General features: G+C 40.0%; 1 protein-coding gene across 1 annotated transcript; it reads right to left on the reverse strand.

Moving 5' to 3' along the window:
* Positions 1-4976: 4976 nt before the first annotated feature.
* LOC124795258 (AP-2 complex subunit sigma) lies at positions 4977-22701 on the reverse strand. The gene is made up of 4 exons (XM_047259202.1): positions 22461-22701; positions 5815-5964; positions 5398-5571; positions 4977-5263 (listed from the first exon to the last, which is right to left on the reverse strand). Exons 1-4 carry the CDS (start codon positions 22461-22463, stop codon positions 5162-5164), a joined length of 429 nt encoding a protein of 142 aa, XP_047115158.1. The 5' UTR covers positions 22464-22701; the 3' UTR covers positions 4977-5161.
* Between the last annotated feature and the right edge of the window lie 521 nt (positions 22702-23222).

Here is a 23222-nt window from a genome sequence, read left to right on the forward strand (position 1 = left end):
TTTTCGCGTTATCATTAACACAATACCTTCCTGTCCCTAGCAGTGAGGAAAAAGGGCACTTAATACAGAAATCTGTGGAACATTATTCTTCTGGGTCCACAGAGAGCTGAGAACAGTGCCAACCTGGACTGAATGACAATTTTGGCAAATAATGATCAAAACAGTGCCCTGAAGAAATCACTCATAATGTATAGGTAATATGCAATGGCACCTAGCGGCATTGTAGGGCTTACAAATATTGAAGAAAACTGTGACAAGATGGCAGCATTCATAAAAGCCCTGTTGAATTGTGATTTCCCACCAAAGCAGATCATCGATCAGGAAGCAACACTTCCAAAAGCCCAACCGGCAATGGGACTTAAGGTCCTGAGTTTCAAGGACGCAACAGAGCCAATAAGCCAACCCATCCAAATAATTTTCAGGCGATGTTGGTCAGACTGATCGGCTGCAATTGAGGGATCATGGAGCATTACCGGGTTCAAGGACAGGAACCACAATACTGTCCCTCCAATGTGAGGGGAAAACACCTTGGACCCAAATATGGTTAAATACCCGGAGGAGATATTGTCACTGTGGAGGATTCAGGTGCTGCAGCAATTGGTTATAGATGGAATTGGGGCCAGGGGCTGAATTGCAGGAAGAGGAGAGGGCCAGAAGTTCCCATTCAGTGAGAGATTCATTGTAAGATTTCACCTGACAAGGCATAAAACGTAAGTGGGGAAACTTGGGACTGCTGTTTCTGGAGGAGGAAGGCAGCCAGATATGAGGATGACACAGATGCCATCGCAAAATGGGTTGCAAGATGTTTCGCAAGAACTGACTGATCTCTACATAGGCCATTGGGGAGGGCCTGGGATTGAAGATGACAGTTGGCAACCTTGGAGGGTGCAGAGAGTAGTCCACACTCATGAGGAAGGGATAGAACAACTTGCTCTGCCTGATTATGTAACACATCTGACATTAGGCCATTTAAAGGTAATAAGACCGGAGGAGGGCAGGTGCCACTTCAGACATTGCAAGGCTTGACAGGGATCACAGATGGCAATGGCAACAGCTATGCTCCACCGTGGGGCCAGCCAGCAAGGGACCCAAGTCCTGTAAGATTTTATGAATACAACCTGACAAAGGGGGGTAATCACTACCTGGCAAGTACATAGAGGCCAAACTGCATTTTGGGGTGCTCATTGGGGTAACCTGGCCGTCAAGAGGCAGGAAGGGAATGGGGGAATCCAGAGGAAGTGGTCACAATTGTGGAGGTTGTTGCCATTGTGTGGAACCAGTGTAATAATAAAGGGAGATGGGGAGTGGAAGTGAGCAAAAGATCAATGGCAGAAAAAAGTGCCACAAATGGCGCTAAAATAGGTAGTGGAACCATTATTAAGAAGGCAAGACTGTGGCCCACAAGAAACTTGTCTATGAGGATATCCCAACAAGATGAAAAAGCACTGCTCCACAAGAGGGAAAGACATAGCAGAGGCAACGTTAGATGTCACAGACAAAGGGCGAAGGTTGTAGGTAGTATTTCTGTAGAGTCTCAATGTAGGATAAAAGATCAAGAGACATATTCCTGTACTTTCTTTATCTTATAAAGCAGGAAATCAGGCAAATGTGGAGAGTGATGTTCATGACAATGAACACACACAGGTGGCAGAACACATGAGCTCCAACCATGGAGTGGGAGTCCATATTCACCACCACATACAGGGTCCGTTGTACAGCGGAAAAAATGTGCCCAAAATATAAACACCGAAAACACCTTGTGGTTTGTGGGATATACTGCTTTATGCGGTATCAATAAACCATAACCTTGACCTATCCCAGTGGGATATCGCAACAAATAACAGAATAAAAGCACCAGTAATAATGTAGTTTCTTGCCATTCCGGATTGGCCCAGAGATCCTTATCGGATTGAAGGATGAAGCCCCTATGAAAAATGACACCCTGAACTATATTCAAAGACTATTGAGAACTAAAGGATGTTGTCATGGTGGTCGCAGACTGTAAGAGCTACAGATTTGGTGGCAAAAATAGTTTTGATCAACAGCAACCTGACTGCACCTTATCCAAAGAGTCCACTTCACCAAACTTGTCTTCAGCGGTTTCCACGAAAAATTATGGTGTGGTGGCAGTGACAGTCTCCCCATCACTCCTGGCGCAGACCACGTACTGGGGAAAGTGTTTCTCTCCCAGGTAAACAGCACAGCCCGCCTCCCAGGGGGAAGCAAAGGCTGTCTACATGCTGCCTATATAGCATTAAAAGGGTGACAACATTGAAGAGAAGATGGAAGAGGGAGTAAGGCAGAAGGTGCTAATTAAGGTGTTCTTCCCCAGTCAGCTCACATTACAGAAACAAAATTTAAAAGAGGAGGTCAAACCCCTAAGGGGCACTAAAAATGCCACAATGGAAAGGTGAAAAAATACAAGAGGAACAAAACCATAAGGGAAAGCAGATACTGAAGGACAGCTGGGCCAATGTAAGCAAGGGCACACAGACAGGAGATTGGTTGGTTGTTGGCAATGAGAGACCAAACTGCGAGTTCATCGGCACGTTAATCCTATAAGTACTGAACCAGGAATAGCCCTCAGAAGAAGCATTCCAAAAAGCAAATCCTGGGAAGCCTGATTGTCAGCAACAAAATACAATAAGACAGAGATAAAATCAAGGAGAAATAGGAGTAGGGTGTGAGAGGGGGTAAGATGGGCAAGCCACTATGCCCATAATGCAGCTGGCAGTCCCCAGAGCACAGTATGCGGTGGAAGACACACCTACTGCATCCCACCAGCACCACTTCACCGTCCATTTCCTCAAGAAAACGAGAAACACAGACAAGATGATAAAAGTTTAGGAAAGATAAACCATTAGAACTGGCAAACATAAAAGAACAAGGACAATAAAAAGGGGCGAAGAATAGGGGCCAGGCCAGATTGCCCAGTAAAGGCCACCATGGGATCCCTGGCCCAGAGCAGGTGAGCAATGCCCCTCCAACCCCTCAGGTGGTCAATGAGACGAAAGTGTCCCACCTCACAGAGACAAGTAGAAATCACCTTAGCACATAAAATGTAAAACTATGTCAGCTGCTTTGGTGTTATCTGATAGCACGAAGGTAGCATGTCATGAAGTTTAAGATATCACTGCACAGGAGCCAAATTTGGGAAGTCGAGTAGTAAAGTAGGTCCTCACGTTGAAGAATATGGTTATGGATAAACCAAGTGTGGTCAATGCATAGCCACAAAGGACAATGGATTCCCTGCGAGAAGTGCAAAGGGAAAACTTCTACACGGTTGTGGTCACTCAATTTGTTTGGAGGAACCAGGCATCCAACAACTGATGGCATAAAGTCTACCGAAGATCCAGTTCTGAAACAGAGGGGAAGATGGGAGGACATGAAGGGAGGGAAAGGGAATGCAGCCCAGGAAAAAATAAGAGAGAGAAGAATTCCCCCGAGAGACTAACCAAGATCGAGGCTTTCCATGCCTCAATTGTGATAGGAACAGGAAAAGGGGGTAAGTAACTATCATTATCGAAGTAATGTCCATATAACACAATTAGGTGGTTAGTGGAGTGGAGATGTATGTGTGGCAACAGCTCTCGCCCTTAAAGAGTTCAATTCTCTTATGTCACAAATTTGCTTGGATTTTCAACTGTGGTACAAATGATATAAATTATCCAATTGGAACCAAATATATTATGTACTTACTGTTTGGTGATGGTGATGACTACCCACTCCAAATCTAACTTAATGGTGCTACTCAAATGTAGTATCCTTAAACTGATGTGCAAGAAGATCTAGTATGTGTGTTTAGCAATTATGGAAATTGATGTTCAATTCTCACAGTAGTGCACATCAAGATATTGTCATTACAAGCAATATGTGAAGTTCAACAGGTGTCCCAAACATTTTATGAATATTACGGTGTATTGATAATTTTTACTTATGGACCGTCTGACAGCAACTGACTAAAACACAATTTTAGTGCCATACGTGTTTCGCCTTTAAAATTGTGTTTCATTCAGTTGCTGTCAGACGGCCCATAAGTAAAAAAATTATCAATATACCGTAATATTACACGCAACTGAGGAAGACAGGACCACAAAAGTTGAAGATTTTATTCATATGTTAGTCTAAATCACAAGCTAAAATTAATTCTGACTTTGGTTTTTTTTTTTCTTGTAATCTAAAGCATTGGGTTTAAGCACTCATTCTTCCTTTGCTCCATTGACAAATGGAATGGGATGAAGTCCTAAAACTGGTGCAATGGGAAGTACCCTATGCCACGGACTTCACATTTCAGAGTATAGATGTAGATGTTTATCATATTAGGAGTAACCTGCCAAAGGCAAGAGAAGAGGAATTTGATCCATGGTTGATTTGCTTAGTTGTTACACTACTTCATTTAGCACAAGTGGTATCATACTTTATAATGGCTTACATCTACACATAACAGAGCAATATAATTCATACTGCAACTTTGATCATTTCATTTCATGTTTCATAAACCACTGTTGATATATCAACAAATTAAGATACAAATAAAGCTAGAGATACAGTAGTCCATTATGCATATGAATTTTGGTATTACTTGTTCACTTTATGAAGGGCTACAACACGGTGAATGCCTCAGTGTCAGTGCTGCTTTTCCGGCACAGCCATAGTGGACGGCAATGTGTCTGATTTGTCTACATATTTGATGGGGGTGGGGCTGGACCTGATTAAGATGTGGAGTTATAAATATGTTACACGAATTTAATTTGAAATGGTTTAAATTTGGTGATATATCCAACAGAGATACTCTTCGCACATTTTACTGACCACTAAGGTTCGTAGAGCACGGAAAAAAATGAATATCAGTCAGAAGTCATATACCTATCTAAACTGCTGCTCCTGTGAGACAATGCATCATAACTCTTCAAAAAAGGAACAAGTAGTACTTCACGAGTATATTCTGTGGAACATTTTAATAAAATTAAACAGTATTAATAAAGAGAATATAATATTGCTTTTTCTGTACTTCAACAAATATCTTAAACTTAACTTAAAGGAATGTATAACAATGAAAGTATATATGACCAACAATCAACTGTCAGATCTTGGCACACACATATATGTCAAAAATGTTTACACGATTATTTACAAATTATTTGAAACACACAAGTCTTGCTTATTCCAGCGAATTCAGCATCAGGAGCTGTTTTAAAACTTTTGTCTGGCTGGTTTCTCTTATTTCTCCAGCTAGAAACATTTCATCCACAACTGTGTACACCTGTAACATTTAACAAGTTTGTAAGACATGGAAGTTTCCTATTGTGAACGTATACAAGCAATATTTCAGAAGTAATCTGCAAGCACAGTAAAAAGAGATTAAATTCATTTATTGGATAAGAAACAAATCCATACCTTATAGAAATTGAAGACTAGATCCAACTCACAGACATTGTGGAAGTACTCATTTAATACTTCTACAAAATTATGAATAGCTTCCAGATAGCAGAGATTATTGTCATTCACATCTACACAAATGCAGAAATAAAGGCCAGCATATCGCCTGTACACAATTTTGAAGTTTCGAAACTGAAAAATGGAGCAAATAAATTACTCACTAATGATATACAACTTCGTGATGTAGTTATAAAAGCACAAAAGTCTTCAAATCCCAACAACTTTTATACACATCATGAAAACTAAAAATGCAAAAACTATGATATCTACCAGAGCAGAATTGGTAAACAAATCTAAAGGTCAATTAAGCATATTAACTCATTCCAAGTCTGTCACAGGGCTGTTATAGAGCATGTTTAGAGTCAGTGTACAAACCTCAACAAAGTTGGTGTGTTTGGCATCCCTTACGGTGACCACAGCATGCACTTCTTCAATTAATTTTTGCTTTTCATCATCGTCAAAATTCATATACCATTTGGCCAATCTAGTCTTGCCAGCTCGATTTTGGATCAGTATGAAACGTATCTGCAACAATTTTTGTTTTACCTGCAGTGTAAATACTACACAATTCCACAAAATAAAAATAAAAAATAACTCATTCAGTGCAAAAATAGGAAACAGTTCCCAACTTCTATGAAATATCAGCATTAACTTCATCCATTAACAAATCCACAACTCATAGTCCCACTATGCATTCTTAATCTAATCATTCCTTTTCAATTGCTTTTCCTCCTACAAAGTGTCCAGCATACATTAGTGTGTCAATATCTGAATGTTGTTGAAAGAAGAGAAAAGACAATTTCTTATTCATTCTCCCTTACTTTCGTAAGGTCCAGACAGTTGTCTTGTTACACATTGAGAGGTTTGTAGACTGTATATATGGAAAAATGAATGTGATAGTTTCTGACGGACCAGAAGGTGTCAGGCTTATGAAAAATGTTTTAGTTGTATGAAAACTGCTATGTGCGATGAAAATACGGTGATACTGAGTTCGAAGTATTCTCAAATGTATGGAGTTATTTTAAAAATATAAAAAATTCCTCCAAAGTAGTATCTTATCTTCGGAGAAGATATTGTGCAGGACATTGCAGCCGGCTACTCAGAAAAGAAGATCATCGAAGCAACTCCAAGTAAGTTCGATAACCAAGGGGGGAGTGTGAGTCTTGCATACCAGTACCACACTGCCACCCTTCATCACTGGAAACCGCCAAAACATGGGGACCAATGTGAGTAGGACACAAACAAGAGGAATTTTTTGAAGAAGATTGAGATGAGAGAAAGTTACGAGTTTCCATAGTAACATATAATAACGAGATGAAAAAATTGGTCTGCAAGATTTGATTAAGAAGATTTGGTGGTGGGGATGAAGCAATCCTCACACACGCAGTAACCAGCTGATGCCGACGCAGTCACAGTAGCCCGCCATCTTAGCTGGTTGCTGTTTGAGTTGCTGACTTCGTGCCCGCCGACACCACGACCAACATTTCATGCTGCTGACACCCGTGCGGTTTTTAAACCACACCGACACAGCCTACATTCCTATGCCAGGTGAGCTCAAGATAATAACTATTTGAATATAAACTAAGGTGGTCTTTATTTACAGAGGTGATTTTTTTTAATGATAGCAAGATCGAAGAAAATTAGGTCTCTGGAGAAGGAACAACAACCTACAGAAACTGTAGAACCAACCATGGCGATGACAGTGACTGAGGTCACACCAGACTGAACTGAAGTAGCAAATTTAATTAAGGGATTAAGTCTGAAGTTAGACTCAGTGAATACTCAGGTAAATACCAAGTTAGATGTAGAGAGACAAGAACTAAGTGATATAAATCTTTCTTTAAGTGAGAAACTAGAAGCACAACTAAGTGAGCAAAATGTTGCTTTAAATGCAAAACTAGAAGCACAAAGTGCTAGTTTAAGTGAAAAGTTGTAAGCACAGAGTGAAGCTTTAAATTTTAAATTTGAGATGTTAAATGATAAAGTGGAAAATTTATGAGTAGATTTAAAGAATGAATTAAGTAATTCTTTAACTGTCAGTGAGAGAGCACTTCGATTTCCTGCTGCTAATAAGGCGAGTACACCGTTCGCTTGTTACACATTTTTGCGAACTTCAAACAAGTACAACTTATTTTCAGTTATCTGGGTAGTTACTATTTTATTTTTGTAATTTCTTGCGTGTTTGAGTGCCTACTAGACACAACCGTTTATTTTAATAACAGTGTAGTGTACAGTATCGCCGTTGCTATCGACCCTCGTATCGTACAGGCTTTTGTTTGTTTGGTTAGAACAGCTCAGTGTCGGTTAGACCGTCAGTGAGAGAGCACTTCGATTTCCTGCTGCTAATAAGGCGAGTACACCGTTCGCTTGTAGGGTAAACATAGTCATGTGTAGGGACTGTGGTTGTTGTGAGCGGACGCAAGGAGAATTGGCCACTCTTCGGGGGCAGGTGGAGGCTTTGTCTGTTACGCTCATCGAGCTCGAGGCGCAGGCGTCGGCTCGTAGTGGCGTTGGGGCAACTGTGGTGAGACCTATGCCTACTTCGGTGGCCTTGGAATCGCATGGAACCCCTGATGTCGCTGCGTCTTCCGGCAGTGAGCATCTTACCGGTCAGCCATCACTCCAGGGTGAATGGCGGACAGTGGTGGGCTCGCGCGTGCCTGGCCGAAAGGCGAAGGTGGGATCTGGCCGCGTGGCAGCTGCCTTACCCCTTTCCAACAGGTACGGGGTGCTTCCTAGTGGTGATGACATCGTTTCCGAGCCACCACAGGATGCCTCGCCTGTTGGGCCAGTGGCCGATTCTCCGGCAAGGTCCCGACAGTCACAGAGGGCGGGCCTATTAGTTATAGGGAGCTCCAACGTTAGGCGGGTTATGGAGCCCCTCAGGAAAATAGCGGGTAGGTCGGGGAAGAATGCCAGTGTGCACTCGGTGTGCTTGCCGGGGGGTCTCGTCCGTAATGTGGAGGAGGCCCTTCCGGCAGCTATTGAACGCACTGGGTGTGACCGGCTGCAGATAGTAGCACATGTCGGAACGAATGACGCCTGCCGCTTGGGTTCTGAGGCCATCCTTGGTTCCTTCCGGCGGCTGGCTGATTTGGTGAAGACAACCAGCATCGCACGCGGAGTGCAAGCTGAGCCTAATATCTGCAGCATAGTGCCCAGAGTCGATCGCGGTCCTCTGGTTTGGAGCCGTGTGGAGGGTCTAAACCAGAGGCTCAGACGACTCTGCGACTATAATGGTTGCAAATTCATCGACCTCCGTTATTGGGTGGAGAACTGTAGGGCCCCCCTAGACAGGTCAGGCGTGCACTACACACCGGAAGCAGCTACTAGGGTAGCAGAGTACGTGTGGCGTGCACACGGGGTTTTTTAGGTTAGAGGGACCCCCCTTGGGCGAAACGATAAAATACCTGACGGCTTACCAGAGAGGACATTATCATCGTTGATAAAGAACGTCCGTCCTCAGAGACCAAAAACAGGAAAAGCCAACGTAATATTGGTAAACTGCAGGAGTATCCAGGGCAAGGTTCCTGAATTAGTATCTCTTATTGAAGGAAATAGTGCGCATATAGTATTAGGAACGGAAAGTTGGTTAAAACCGGAAGTGAACAGTAACGAAATCCTAGACACAGAATGGAATATATACCGCAAGGATAGGATAAACGCCAATGGTGGAGGAGTATTTATAGCAGTAAAGAATTCAATAATATCCAGTGAAGTTATTAGCGAATGCGAATGTGAAATAATCTGGGTTAAGTTAAGTATCAAAGGTGGGTCAGATATGATAGTCGGATGCTTCTATAGACCACCTGCATCAGCAACCGTAGTAGTTGAGCGCCTCAGAGAGAACCTGCAGAACGTCGTGAAGAAGTTTCGTGATCATACTATTGTAATAGGGGGAGACTTCAATCTACCAGGTATAGAATGGGATAGTCACACAATCAGAACTGGAGCCAGGGACAGAGACTCTTGTGACATTATCCTGACTGCCTTGTCCGAGAATTACTTCGAGCAGATAGTTAGAGAACCAACTCGTGAAGCTAACGTTTTAGACCTCATAGCAACAAATAGACCGGAACTTTTCGACTCCGTGAATGTAGAAGAGGGTATCAGTGATCATAAGTCAGTGGTTGCATCAATGACTACAAGTGTAATAAGAAATGCCAAGAAAGGAAGGAAAATATATTTGCTTAACAAGAGTGATAGGGCACAAATCGCAGAATATCTGAGTGACCACCATCAAACGTTCATTTCTGAGGAAGAGGATGTGGAACAAAAATGGAAAAAAATTCAGAAACATCGTCCAGTACGCCTTAGATAAGTTCGTACCGACTAAGGTCCAAAGCGAGGGGAAAGATCCACCGTGGTATAACAATCATGTACGAAAGGTACTACGGAAACAAAGAAAGCTTCATCATAGGTTTAAGAGTAGTCGAATCATAGCTGATAAGGAAAAGCTGAACAAAGCGAAAAAGAGCGTAAAGAGAGCAATGAGAGAAGCATTCAACGAATTCGAACATAAAATATTGGCAAACAATCTAAACAAGAACCCTAAAAAGTTTTGGTCATATGTAAAATCGGTAAGCGGATCTAAATCCCCTATTCAGTCACTCGTTGACCACGATGGCACCGAAACAGAGGACGACCGAAGAAAGGCAGAATTTTGTGTTCTCGTATTATGACGTTCTTAGATAATACAAATCTCCTTCATCATAACCAACATGGATTCCGCAAACAGAGATCATGTGAAACTCAGCTCGCCCTATTTGCCCAAGAAATTCACAGTGCCGTAGACACTGGCGAGCAGATTGATGCCGTATTCCTGGACTTCAGGAAGGCATTTGATACGGTTCCGCACTTACGTTTAATGAAAAAAATACGAGCTTACGGAATATCGGACCAGGTTTGTGATTGGATTCAGGATTTCCTAGAAGAAAGAACACAACATGTCATTCTTAACGGTTCAAAATCTGCAGATGTAGAGGTAATTTCGGGAGTACCGCAGGGAAGCGTGATAGGACCTTTATTGCTTACAATATACATAAATGACTTAGTTGACAACATCGGTAGCTCCGTGAGGCTATTTGCAGATGACACGGTTGTCTACAAGAAAGTAGCAACATCAGAAGACTCGTACGTACTCCAGGAGGACCTGCAGAGGATTAATGCATGGTGCGACAGCTGGCAGCTTTCCCTAAACGTAGATAAATGTAATATAATGCGCATACATAGGGGCAGAAATCCATTCCAGTACGATTATGCCATAGGTGGTAAATCATTGGAAGCGGTAACGACCGTAAAATACTTAGGAGTTACTATCCGGAGCGATCTGAAGTGGAATGATCACATAAAACAAATAGTGGGAAAAGCAGGCGCCAGGTTTAGATTCATAGGAAGAATTCTAAGAAAATGTGACTCATCGACGAAAGAATTAGCTTACAAAACGCTTGTTCGTCCGATTCTTGAGTATTGCTCATCAGTATGGGACCCTTACCAGGTTGGATTAATAGAAGAGATAGACATGATCCAGCGAAAAGCAGCGCGATTCGTCATGGGGACATTTAGTCAGCGCGAGAGCGTTACGGAGATGCTGAACAAGCTCCAGTGGCGGACACTTCAAGAAAGGCGTTACGCAATACGGAGAGGTTTATTATCGAAATTACGAGAGAGCACATTCCGGGAAGAGATGGGCAACATATTACTACCGCCCACATATATCTCGCGTAATGATCACAAAGAAAAGATCCGAGAAATTAGAGCAAATACGGACACTTACAAGCAGTCGTTCTTCCCACGCACAATTCGTGAATGGAACAGGGAAGGGGGGGATCAGATAGTGGTACAATAAGTACCCTCCGCCACACACCGTAAGGTGGCTCGCGGAGTATAGATGTAGATGTAGATGTAGATGTAGATCAAATGTTTATGAACTTTAACCAAAAGCAGGATGATCAATTTCGGAAGTTGACCCAGAGATTAGAATTTGATATTGAGGACAAGTGTACCAATATACAGTCTGATCTTAATGAGAGGTTAGGGTCATTTCAAAGTCTTTGTAATGTTACATTCAACGCAGTGAAACACAGATTACATACCTTAAAAGATACGGTTGAAAGACAAGACAAACTGATTCCTACTGTACAATCGCAAATTGCAGGGGGTCAACACTCGTGTAGGTGCGCTAGAGAGAAATTTTAATGAAAAGCTAGCAACCTCAGACACCATAAATATACGCAGTCTGGAGGAACAGGTAGAGGAATTAAACGACCAGAAAGTTGCTGAGAGGGCGAAAACAAGCAACGTTCCATCACATTTAGCGTCCGAACTTGATTACACTAAAAACTGCATAGACCATTTGTGGAAGGAATTTAAACTTATCCAGAATAAGATACAGAAGGGGGTAGACTCACAGAAAGTAGTGTTTACTAGTAAAGTGGTAATTGTTTTGTAGAGGGGAGACTTCCACACAAAATGTGATGAGAAGTGCTGGTCTGCACTTGCTCAAGCGAGGTTTAGAGCAGATCCATGGGATCCGGGCGGAGTCACATTATTCCCCAGGGACATTAACATTCTGTGTTAACGGGCGGAGTGACGACCGTCAGATCCCGAGGTGGGTTCTGTGTTACTTTCATCTTCGTTTTCCCACACCAAATTCTCTTGAAGTCTTTTACTATCCTGTATTCTGTTCTCATCCTCTTATACTGTCATATAGTTTAGTACTTACAGCATACTCGTCTTGACATGTCGGACAACCAACAGTTGCAGCAAATCACTGATATCAAGGTCATACTGCTTTTGTGGAGGTAGCAGTAAGTTATCTTGTCATTATACACAGTCTTACTTGTTTTAATGGCACTAGGATCCCCAGTTATATAACCACCTTGATGGATTTGTTGTTGTATCAAGTCAAGACTTAAGCATTTGGTAATGCCTCTTAATATGTATGTCAAACGCATGCTCCACTCTAGTCTCAATGTGAGACTGAGTTCAAAGTATTCTCGAGTGTACAGAGTTACTTTAAAAGTGTAAAAAATTCCTCCAAAGTAGATTCTTATCTTCGGAGAAGAAGTTGTGCAGGACATCGCAGCCAGCTATTCGGAAAAGATCAGCAAAGCAACTCCAAGTAAGTTCAATAACCAAGGGGGAGTGCGAGTCTTGCACACCAGTACCACCCTTAATAACCGGAAACCGCCAGAGCATGTTATACCCTCAGGGAGTTGGGAATTATTTTCAGAGGATCAAACACACAAAACAGGGATACAATTTTCAAATTGCAGAAAAGGGTAATAAGAATAACCCAAAATAGTAAAGAAATATTACAAAAACTTAGTATCCTTACTGTACCAAATGAGTTTATCTACCAGTCTGTAGTATACAGCAGGAAAAAAACAAATGTGTCCAAATAGTTCCACACGTCATCGTGGAACAAGATAATTTGGACTAACATTTACCAAGGGAATAAATGAAAACTCTAAAAAGCATTTTATATCTGATTGAAACCATATAACAATTTGCCCAAGAAGTTGAATGACATGAAACATTTATTCAAAAGAGCTGTCAAAGGGTATGCCTCTACTGCTTTAACAACTCAGACTACATAATTACCTCAAGAGGTCCACGAGGAGAATGACCTGGAAGTCTTGCTCGTTTCTTTCAATTTGACATCTGTCATTGATTTTCCTACTCAGGTAGTAAAGGACAGCAGCACATTGATAGATAACACTTTTATAGACCAAGATAAGTTTGAAAACTTAAATTCTTGTCCTGTTGAGAATGGCCTTTCTGATGTGGTGCTCAGCTAGTTAACGGTACATGACATAGCTCCATTCAGTAATTCAAAACTACACTCCAAAGTTGCACATTCAATTAATGACGCAACAATTAGAAATTTCAGGGAAAATCTTTAGCAGTTAGACTGGGACGAGGTGTACAAGGAACCCAATGCTAATTTAAAATATAACTTATTTCATGATACACTCTTAAGAGAATTTGAAAACTGTTTCCTCAAGAAAGTAGTTAAATCCAACTATAAGAAACCATGCAAAAAACCTTGGCTTATTAAAGGAATAAAAATACCTTGTAACCACAAAAGGGAACTGTATCTAACAACAAGAAAGAGTAAGGACCCAGAAACAGCCAAACACAAGGTGCACTCCATAAGTAATGCGACCAAATTCATAAAAAATAATTTATTGAATATATTCATACAAATAATCAAAAATTTTCAAAATAGCACCCTCTTGCGTCGATACACTTCTGGAGGTGGTGTTTCCATGCCTGGAAGGCATCCTGGAATGCCTTTTCCAGAATGTCCTTTAGAGCTGATGTAACATGCGCCTGGATGCTTTCAATCGTGTCCCAATGTTTTCCTTTCATGACTCCTTTTAACCGAGGAAACAAAAAAAAGTCAGCGGGAGCTAGGTCAGGACTGTAGGGAGGCTGGGGAACCAACGGGTCTTGGTCCTGGCCAGGAAGTCGTTGACAATGAAGGCACTGTGATTCAGCACGTTGTCGTGGTGAACTTTCCATGTGTCCTTGATGTCACTTCGGCACTGTGAGACCCTCCTTTTCAATCTTTTGAGCACTTCCAAGTAGAAAGTTGAGTTCACTGTAGTTCCGGTAGGTATGAATTCATGGTGGACAATGCCTCTGACGTCAAAGAAGACAATGAGCATGGCTTTGATAATGGACTTGCTCATGTGTGCCTTCTTGGGATGGGGCGACGATGGGGTGTGCCACTCTGAACTCTGCCTTTTTGTCTCAGGCCCGTACTCAAAAATCCACAGCTCATCACCAGTGATACCCGAGTTTACTAAATGAGAATCATTTTCACACATTTCCAACCGGGATCGAAGCACTCACATGTGCTTGTGTTCGTTGGTCAACACTTTTGGGACAAGTTTGGCACACACCTTTCTCACGTTCAAATCTTCGGTCACAATGCGAAAAACGGTTTTTGACATGTTTAGAGTTTGTGCTATCAATTGAACGCTCAGCAGTCTGTCAGAGTTCAAACAATCATGCACACGCATCACATTTTCGTCGACTCGTGCGGTTGATGGCCGTCCACTGCGAGGTTCGTCGGTGATCTCCTCTTCGCCCTCCATGTGCCATCGGAAAACTTGTGATTTGGACAAGCAATCGGTCCCAAAGGCACGCTGAAGTAAGGGACACGTTTCGGTGGTGGACTTCCCAAGTTTAACGCAAAATTTGATACCATAACATTGCTCTACAAAATGATCCATTGCACTGTGTTGCATAAACTCAAAACGGGGTTGATGGAAACACTTGTCCTGACTCTCCGGCAGCTTGCAGCCGAATGAGACAGAGCGTTTTGAAGCTAACACCCCCATCCACTTAGCCCAGCTGGTTACAACATGCAGTGGTGTACCATTGCATCAGAAAAAAATTGGTAGCATTACTTATGGAACGCACTCTGTATTATAAAAACTACTGTGCTACATTAAGAAAGGTTATTAAAATGTCCAGAAGCATGTGCATTATGTCTGAGATTAATACCTCTGATAACAAAATCAAAATAATTTGGAATATTATTACAAGGGAGACAGGGCAACCAAGAGTACAGGACGATGGCATTATCATCATAGCGAATGGAAACTTGACAAACAACAAGCCGGAAGTCGAAAACTTTTTGAATAATCATTTTATAAATGTTGCAGAGAAAATAAGATCTAAACCTTCATGACAATAAGCAAGGCAGTTAATGGAAGAAGCCTTACCCACACAATTTGATACAATTGAAATTCTACCCACCTCTCCTCCTGAAATTAGGAAGATAATAAACTCTCAAGAATAAAAGCTCACATGGAATTGATGGCATTTCTAGCAGGATAATAAAAGCTTGTTCCCAAGAGATTAGTGGGATTCTTAGCCACATATGTAATAGCTCTCTGAAGCGGGTTATTTTCCCAAATAGACTGAAGTATGCCATTGTTAAACTATTGCATAAATAAGGGGATATGTCTGATAACAACTACCCCCCAACCTCCCTTTTGACTGCCTTATCCAAAATTCTTGTAAAAGTAATGCATTGTACAGTAGCTTCGCATCTATCTAAAAATAAAGTTTTAACAAATCGTCATTTTAGTTTCCAGAAAGGTTTTTCAGCGGAAAATGCTATATATACTTTCACTAATGAAATATTAAATGCACTGAGTAACTGGAAGGCACCTGTTGGGATTTTTTGTGATCTCTCAAAGGCTTTTGATTGTGTAAATCATGAAACACTTCTAGATAAGCTCAAGTATTGTGGTATGAAAGGGATAGTGCTCAAATGGTTTAAATCATACCTAACTGGAAGAGTGCAGTAAGTTGAAATGAGCAGTTCACATAAAATGAAAAAACTGGTGATATCTCAAACTGGAGAACAATCAAGAATGGGGTGCCGCAAGGTTCGTCTTGGGTCCTCTGCTGTTCTTAATATACATTAATGACTTGCCATTCTATATTCACAAAGATGCAAAGCTGGTACTTTTTGCCGATGATACAAGTATAGCTATCACACCCAACAGACAAGAATTTACTGATGAAATTGTAAACGATATTTTTCAGAAAATCATTAAGTGGTTCTCTGCAAATGAGCTCTCATTAAACTTTGACAAAACACAGTATATACAGTTCCACACAGTAAATGGAATGACACCATTAACAAATATAGACTTCAATCAGAAATCTGTAGCTAAAATAGAATACTCAAAATTTCTAGGTGCATGCATTGATGAGGGGTTGAACTGGAAAAAACACACTGAAGATCTGCTGAAACGTTTGAGTTCAGCTACTTATACTATTAGGGTCATTGCAAATTTTGGCGATATACATCTCAGTAAATTAGCTTACCACACCTATTTTCATTCTCTGCTTTCGTATGGCATCATATTCTGAGGTGACTCATCATTGAGTAAAAGAGTGTTCATTGCACAAAACCGTGTAATCAGAATAATTGCTGGAGCTCATCCAAGATCATCCTGCAGACACTTATTTAAAGAGCTAGGGATCTTCACTGTAGCCTCACAATATATATATTCACGTATGAAATTTGTTATTAACAAATAGAATGAATTCAAAAGTAATAGCAGTGAACATGGCTACAACACTACGAGAAAGGATGATCTTCACTGCTCAAAGTTAAATCTAACTTTGGCTCAGAAAGGGGTAAATTATGCTGCCATAGAAGTCTGGTCACTTACCTAATAGCATCAAAAGTCTGACAGATAGCCATATAGTATTTAAAAGAATTCCTGAATGGCAACTCCTCCTACTCATTGAATGAATTTTTGGATAAAATCCCCCCCCCCCCCCAAAAAAAAATTAAGTGTCATGTAATATCTTGTACAGACACCTTTTATTAACCTGACACGTTCTACATCATTACGAAGTGTCGTATTCATGATCTATGGAACAAGTACTAATCTAATCTAGTTCATTAATACTTCTGTTGCATAATAGTCTACAGTATTTGTAGGAAAAGCTTACACTGAAGTTTGACAGCACATAATACTAATGTCTCAGCTCTTTTTCTGAATTTATCATGAGGGGGCTCTAAGGCTACTTTTCAGTCCGGCAGAGAGGAAGACATGAAACTGTAACAGAGGCCTAGCAGCAGTGCCAGGGTTGTAACCATCTGCAAATGTGTGTGGTGAGCACACTGTGGATAATTATTTTTCATGTTATTAAGTTAACTTGTTACCAATATGTACAAACATATGAGAATTGTATGTTATCTAAACCCATGGAAACAGTGCCGTCATTAAGACTCTGACCTCAGGTTTAGGAGGATACAGGCTTATGTCTGAGGAGACAAAGTACTAATCAACTCAAATGAAATGCCCCATGCAGGCAAGAGTATTAAAATCCTAGTGATCAGTTGCTGAAACATTCACAAGAAAGTGCCAGAGTTTTAAGGGATCCTAAAAAGCAGTGAAGCTCACACAACAGGGTACAGAAAGTTGGGTAAAACCCAAACTTGATAGCAGTGATAATTTTGGGGAAAATTTAAGCATATATGGAAAGGACAGGCTAATGAGAAATTGAGGTGGTGTATCTGTCACAGCAGACCAATTCAAATCCAGCAAGACAGAAACTGAAGCTGCCTGCAAGACTGTTTTGGCAAGACTCACTATCACGAGTCAACATAAATCATAAATTTGTAGCTGGAATCTTCTATCAACCTCCAGATGCAACAAAAAATATTTAAGAGACAACCTCAGTCCACTAGTATGTAAGTTCCTCACTACAACTCAAATTGTTAGAGGAGATTTTAACTGCCAAACAATCAACTGGGATAATTGGAGTTTTGTCAATAAGGGGTGTGAAGAAACATCCTGCAAAACATTAGTAAATACCTCCTCTGAAAACTATCTACAATATACAGTTTGAAATCCCACTGAAGATGAAAATATTTTGCATCTAATGGTGACAGACAGACTTTACCTCTTCGAGGATATTCACAATAAGGCCAGTATCAATGACCACGAAGCAGTTTTAACAATTATAATTACCAAATTAGATTTAAACCAAATAGAAAGATTCAGCTAACCAGATAAACAAGCAGCACTGTCACATCTCACATCTACTGAGGAACACAAAAATTTTAGTTCATGGTAGAAGCATTTTAGTGAACTGTGGCTCAAATTTAAAAAAAATATATGATCATGCATTGGACAGATATGTACCCAGCAGAACAATTCATGATGGGAGGGACAATCTATAGTATGCAGTAATGTTGAAAAAAACCACTAAAGAAATAGATGCAAAACAAAGCATCATGCTATGGATACCCAGATGGTAAATGAGACACATTCATTGCGTGAAATGTTCAATGACTACCGTAACATTATTATTGAAGATCTTTCACAGAAACCAAGGAAATTCTAGTCATATGCAAAGGCTTTCAGTGGCACCAAAATTACTACCCAGACACTCATGGGGTCTAGTGTAGCAGGGGATACAACCCGTCGGCTTTGAACAATGACGTCACAAGTCGCCAGAGAGCATGTATTACAAAGATGAAAGAGCTGAGGAGAATGTTGAGAAACAAAGGAATGCGAGAGAGATAAACATTGATCTTGTCAAAAGCTGAGAAGCGATTCTTCTTAGTGTTGTAGCTCCCCTCAGTAGCTGATAAGTGTTTTTTGACTTAAAAAAAACCCTCACGAGATGTTAAGTTTTAGTTTAGTTTTTTTATTGATTGCTTAATAAAGTAGGATCAGTTTATTCCATCTCGTGAGGGGTTTTTTTTTTTTTTTTTTTTTTTTTTTTTAAAAAAAGCCAAAAAACACTTATCAGCTACTGAAGCATATTGGTGGAATAAGAAAGTGAAATATGGTAAAATAGTGAAATATAGATAAACGATCGCTTTTAGATTCACATTCAATTATTTTAATGATAGCGCTTATTAGAACACAGAACTGCTTTATTATCTATGCCTCGAAGTGAAGACATTACTATCTATTACTAAGGAATGACGTCATTGTTCAAAGCCGACGGGTTGTATCCCCTGCTTCACTAGACCCCACTCATGGATGTGACATGAATTTAAATGGAGGGTAGCAAAGCAAAAGCAGAACTACTTAACTCTGTTTTCCTTTAAAAACCCAGAATCGGTTAGATTCTCATGCCAATGGTAAGATGAGCGAAATAGATATTACTTCCACTTATGTTGAGAAACAGCTGAAAGCTCTACAGCCTGATGGAATACCTATCAGATTCTATACCACATCTGCAGCTTAGTTAGATCCTCGTAATTATAAGATATTGAAAATCCCTAAAAAATAAAAATAAAATAAAATTCAAACAGTGGGTAGAAGAAAGCAAAAGTCATTAGTCAACAAGAAGGGCAGCCAAAGTGATCCAGAAAACTGCTGTTCAATATCCTTGACATCCACTTCTTGTTGAATTTTTGAACATATTTTGACGCTCAAATGTACTGAGATATCTAACAGAATTACCTTCTCATGCCTATCAGCAAAGATTCTGAAAATATTGATCACATGAACTCCAAACTCCTGCTTTTCTCACGACACCATAAAAGCCATTGATCAAAGCAGTCAGATAGATAGTACAGTGTTCCTTGACTTCTGAATGCAGTTGACTCATTACCAAACACATGCTTATTATCTAAAGTACAATCATATGGGAATCAAGTTAGGTTTGTGTCTGACCTATGGATTTCTTGGCATGGAGGACAACATATTACCCTGGATGGAGAATAATCAAAAGATGTTAGAAGTAATTTCAGCAGTGCTCCACAGATGTTGATACACTTACTGTTCACGTTGTATATTGGTGACCATGCAGACAATGTTAATACTTATCTCATACTTTTTGGAGATGATGCAGTTATCTATAATGAAGTACTCTCTGGAGGGAAAAAAAAGAATCAGTCAGAACATAAGATTTCGAAGTGGTGCAAAGAGAGGCAAATCACTTCAAATGTTCAGAAATGTAAAATCGTGCACTTCACAAAATTAAAAAAGTTTGTATCCTATGGCTACAGTACCAATGATTAACAGCTGGAATTGGTCAACTAATACAAATACCTGGGTTTAACAATTTGTAAAGATAGTAAATGGAACAATCACATAGGCTCAGTCATAGGTAAAGCAGGTGACAGACTCAAGCTTATAGGCAGGAATATTAAGGAATCGCAATAACTCCGCAAAGGAGACTGCATACTCATTGCCTGGGTTTACTGGGACAATTTTAGGAAGGTCTGTTAACCTGAACAAAAGACAGCATGCAGAATCCTACTGTGACCCATTCTTGAGTACTGCTTGAGTGTCTGGGATCCCAAAAGGTCAGAGTGAAGGAAAACATTGAAGCAATTCCGAGGTGGGCCATTATGTATGGCACCAGTCGCTCTGATCAACAAGCAAGTGCAATGGAGATGTTCTATGAACTCAAATGGCAATTACTGGAAGGAAGACAATGTCATGTAGGGCTAATATTACTAATAAATGCAGTAATTTAAAATCTATATTCAATCCCATGCTGCAAATGAATGTTTATAGAGTATAGGTCACATCTGGCCTAGTTTAAATTCTTGACAACAGATACAGTAACACACGTTTATTAACCCAATACATAAAACAATAAGTAGGTCTATCAATACTGCACTTCTACATTTTCTCAGAAATTTTCTGAAGCTTTTCACATACAACAAAAACCTTAATAGAGAAAGCTAATGCGTTCACATAATATTCAGTGGAGATATTGAACACACAGATGACTAGAAATATTGCTACAATATTTTCACTTAAAAAAAAGGAACATAATTTGTTATTATGAATGAATGATTTCACAATCTGCCGCCCCATCCTAATTTGACTTACTCTGCGAGCCAATTAAGAGCGTGACAGGGTCAACATGAATGACAGCAGAACAACCACATCCGTTTTTAAACACAAGCAATGGATTAATTTCTTGCATATAAACATAATTTATATTTTGATACCCTCTAAAATATTATTCAGCTTAATTACTTGAATCTTTACATGTTAACAGACACTACATAAGCAGCAACAACTGTTGTAATGACACGTGTGAAGCACTCAAATTTGCAATAATGTGTGACATGGGCTATCAATGTCTATTAATTCATATCAATTCACAACCTCTGAACTCAAAGTCTTCGAACGACGACATATACAGCAAATGAAACAAAAACGTATCATCACACACTGTCAAATTAGAATTTTATGGTGCCATTGCCATTGCTGCAAAATGGTTCGAGTCTTACTTAACTAATAGGAAACACAGTGTGTCAATGACTTGTCTGTTACATTGACAGATGCTAAGTCTGTTTTGTTTGCATACGATACAAACATTGCAATAAACAGCACGTAAATTACAGATTTAGTAACGGCTACTAATCAAATTTTAAACGATATTAATAAATGGTTTAAAGCTAACTCCCCTGGCATTGAGCTTTGACAAGACCAACTATACACTGTTCAGAATGTGTACAAATTTCCTCCCAGCAAGTGTATAACATATGAAGACATGCATATAGAAGAGATCGACAGTTTTAAATTTCTTGGATTACAACTATATAATAAAAGCACCTGGGAATGGCATACCACCAAACTGCTGAAGAGCCCAAACAAGTCTGTATTTGCAATGTGAATGATGTCATATGTGGGGGGAAAAAACCTTGCACACTTTGCTTGCTTTTATTCTATTAAATCATAGGATCATATTAAGGTTGACTCATCAAACCGAGCAAGTTTTAAGGGTGCAAAAGCATTTAATAAGACTCATTTGCAGTGTAAATTCAATACCACATAGCAATTGGTTCAAGGCAATGCGTATTCTAACCACTGCTTCTCAGTATACTTATAAATTAATGAAAGTTGTTATAAATATTGTGTTTGTTTCCAACCAACAGCTCTACACATAGTATCAGTACTAGGAATGAGAACAATGTTCATAAAGACTAGGTCTTTACCTTGGTCCAAAAGGATGTCCAATATTCATGAACATACATTTTCAATAAATTACCAGCAACCATTAAAAACTTGGTTTCACATAAAGCACAGTTTAGACAGAGTTTGAAAGAGTTTTTGGTAGGCAAATCCTACTACTCCATAGATGAATAACTTAGCAGGGACTGTTAGACCAGCTTAAATAAAATGTTTGTTAGGTTTCATTTATGACAGTACTTGCACACATTAGACATTTGGTGTATAACTTTATGAAAAGTGGATAACAATGTTTCATTCTGACAGTCTATCACGTCTGCAAATATCAGCGGTTTCGGTTTACTGTAAAGTGTTCACGAAGTTTGACAGTCTAGTGACAACTGATTTGGGAAACGAGTATTTTATTCAAATGTTCTATGTTTTATATTATACTTCCTAACGTGTTCCACAGCCACTACTATTATATTATTCTGGGATCTACGGAACGAGAACTGAATTGAATCCAATCTCACGCAAAACACAGATGTAAAAAAAAAAAAAAAAAAAAAAAAAAAAAACATATAAAACTTTAAACGGACTTACCATTTTCCTTCTATCTTTCCCTCACTAACAACGCCTCCTTTCGAATATCCGTCCAACTCCAAAGATGATGTGGATTCCGAGGCGGCACCGAAATGTATATAAGTAGCACTTAGCCAGAGACCGGCTGTAGACCATAGACCACCGAAGGCACTGATAGATGTCTCTGCGGTCAGGACATCGTTAGAGAGCCTATATTCTCTGTATGCATGGGCTCTCTAGGTATAGTCACAGTCTTGAGTCTAACATAACAGTTGCGACACTTCGCCTCAATTTTGTCGCCTACCGCGCCGGCAGCGCCCCAAGCGGCCAGTAACTTAAACTGTGAGTTCGGCGCGATCGTGAAAGCGAATAGTGGTTGTTTATTTTGATTTCTACAATGGTTTTTACAAGCAGGAGCGTTTGTAGCGCAATAAATTGCACCAACAACAGGAAGAAGACACCACAGCTGTCTTTTTTTACGTTTCCTAAGGATCTTGAGAGGTATATACCATCATGTTACTAAATGTATCGTCAGGATTCACTTGCAAACTACATGCGTATTAATGATTAATGTTTCGTTTTAGGAGCAGAAGATGGTAAGTTAGTAGCAGACGAGAAAACCTAATGAAAAAAGACCCAGTTTACCTGTATAATAATATTAGGTTTTGTTCGCTACATTTCGAACAAAACCAGTTCATGAACGCAGACAATAATAAACTCGTGTGGAATGCAGTACCCACCCTGTGTGACATCCCAAATAAGCCACCTCAACTGACGATGAAG

This window comes from Schistocerca piceifrons, chromosome 4, assembly GCF_021461385.2.
Source record: "Schistocerca piceifrons isolate TAMUIC-IGC-003096 chromosome 4, iqSchPice1.1, whole genome shotgun sequence".
Taxonomy (NCBI): domain Eukaryota; kingdom Metazoa; phylum Arthropoda; class Insecta; order Orthoptera; family Acrididae; genus Schistocerca; species Schistocerca piceifrons.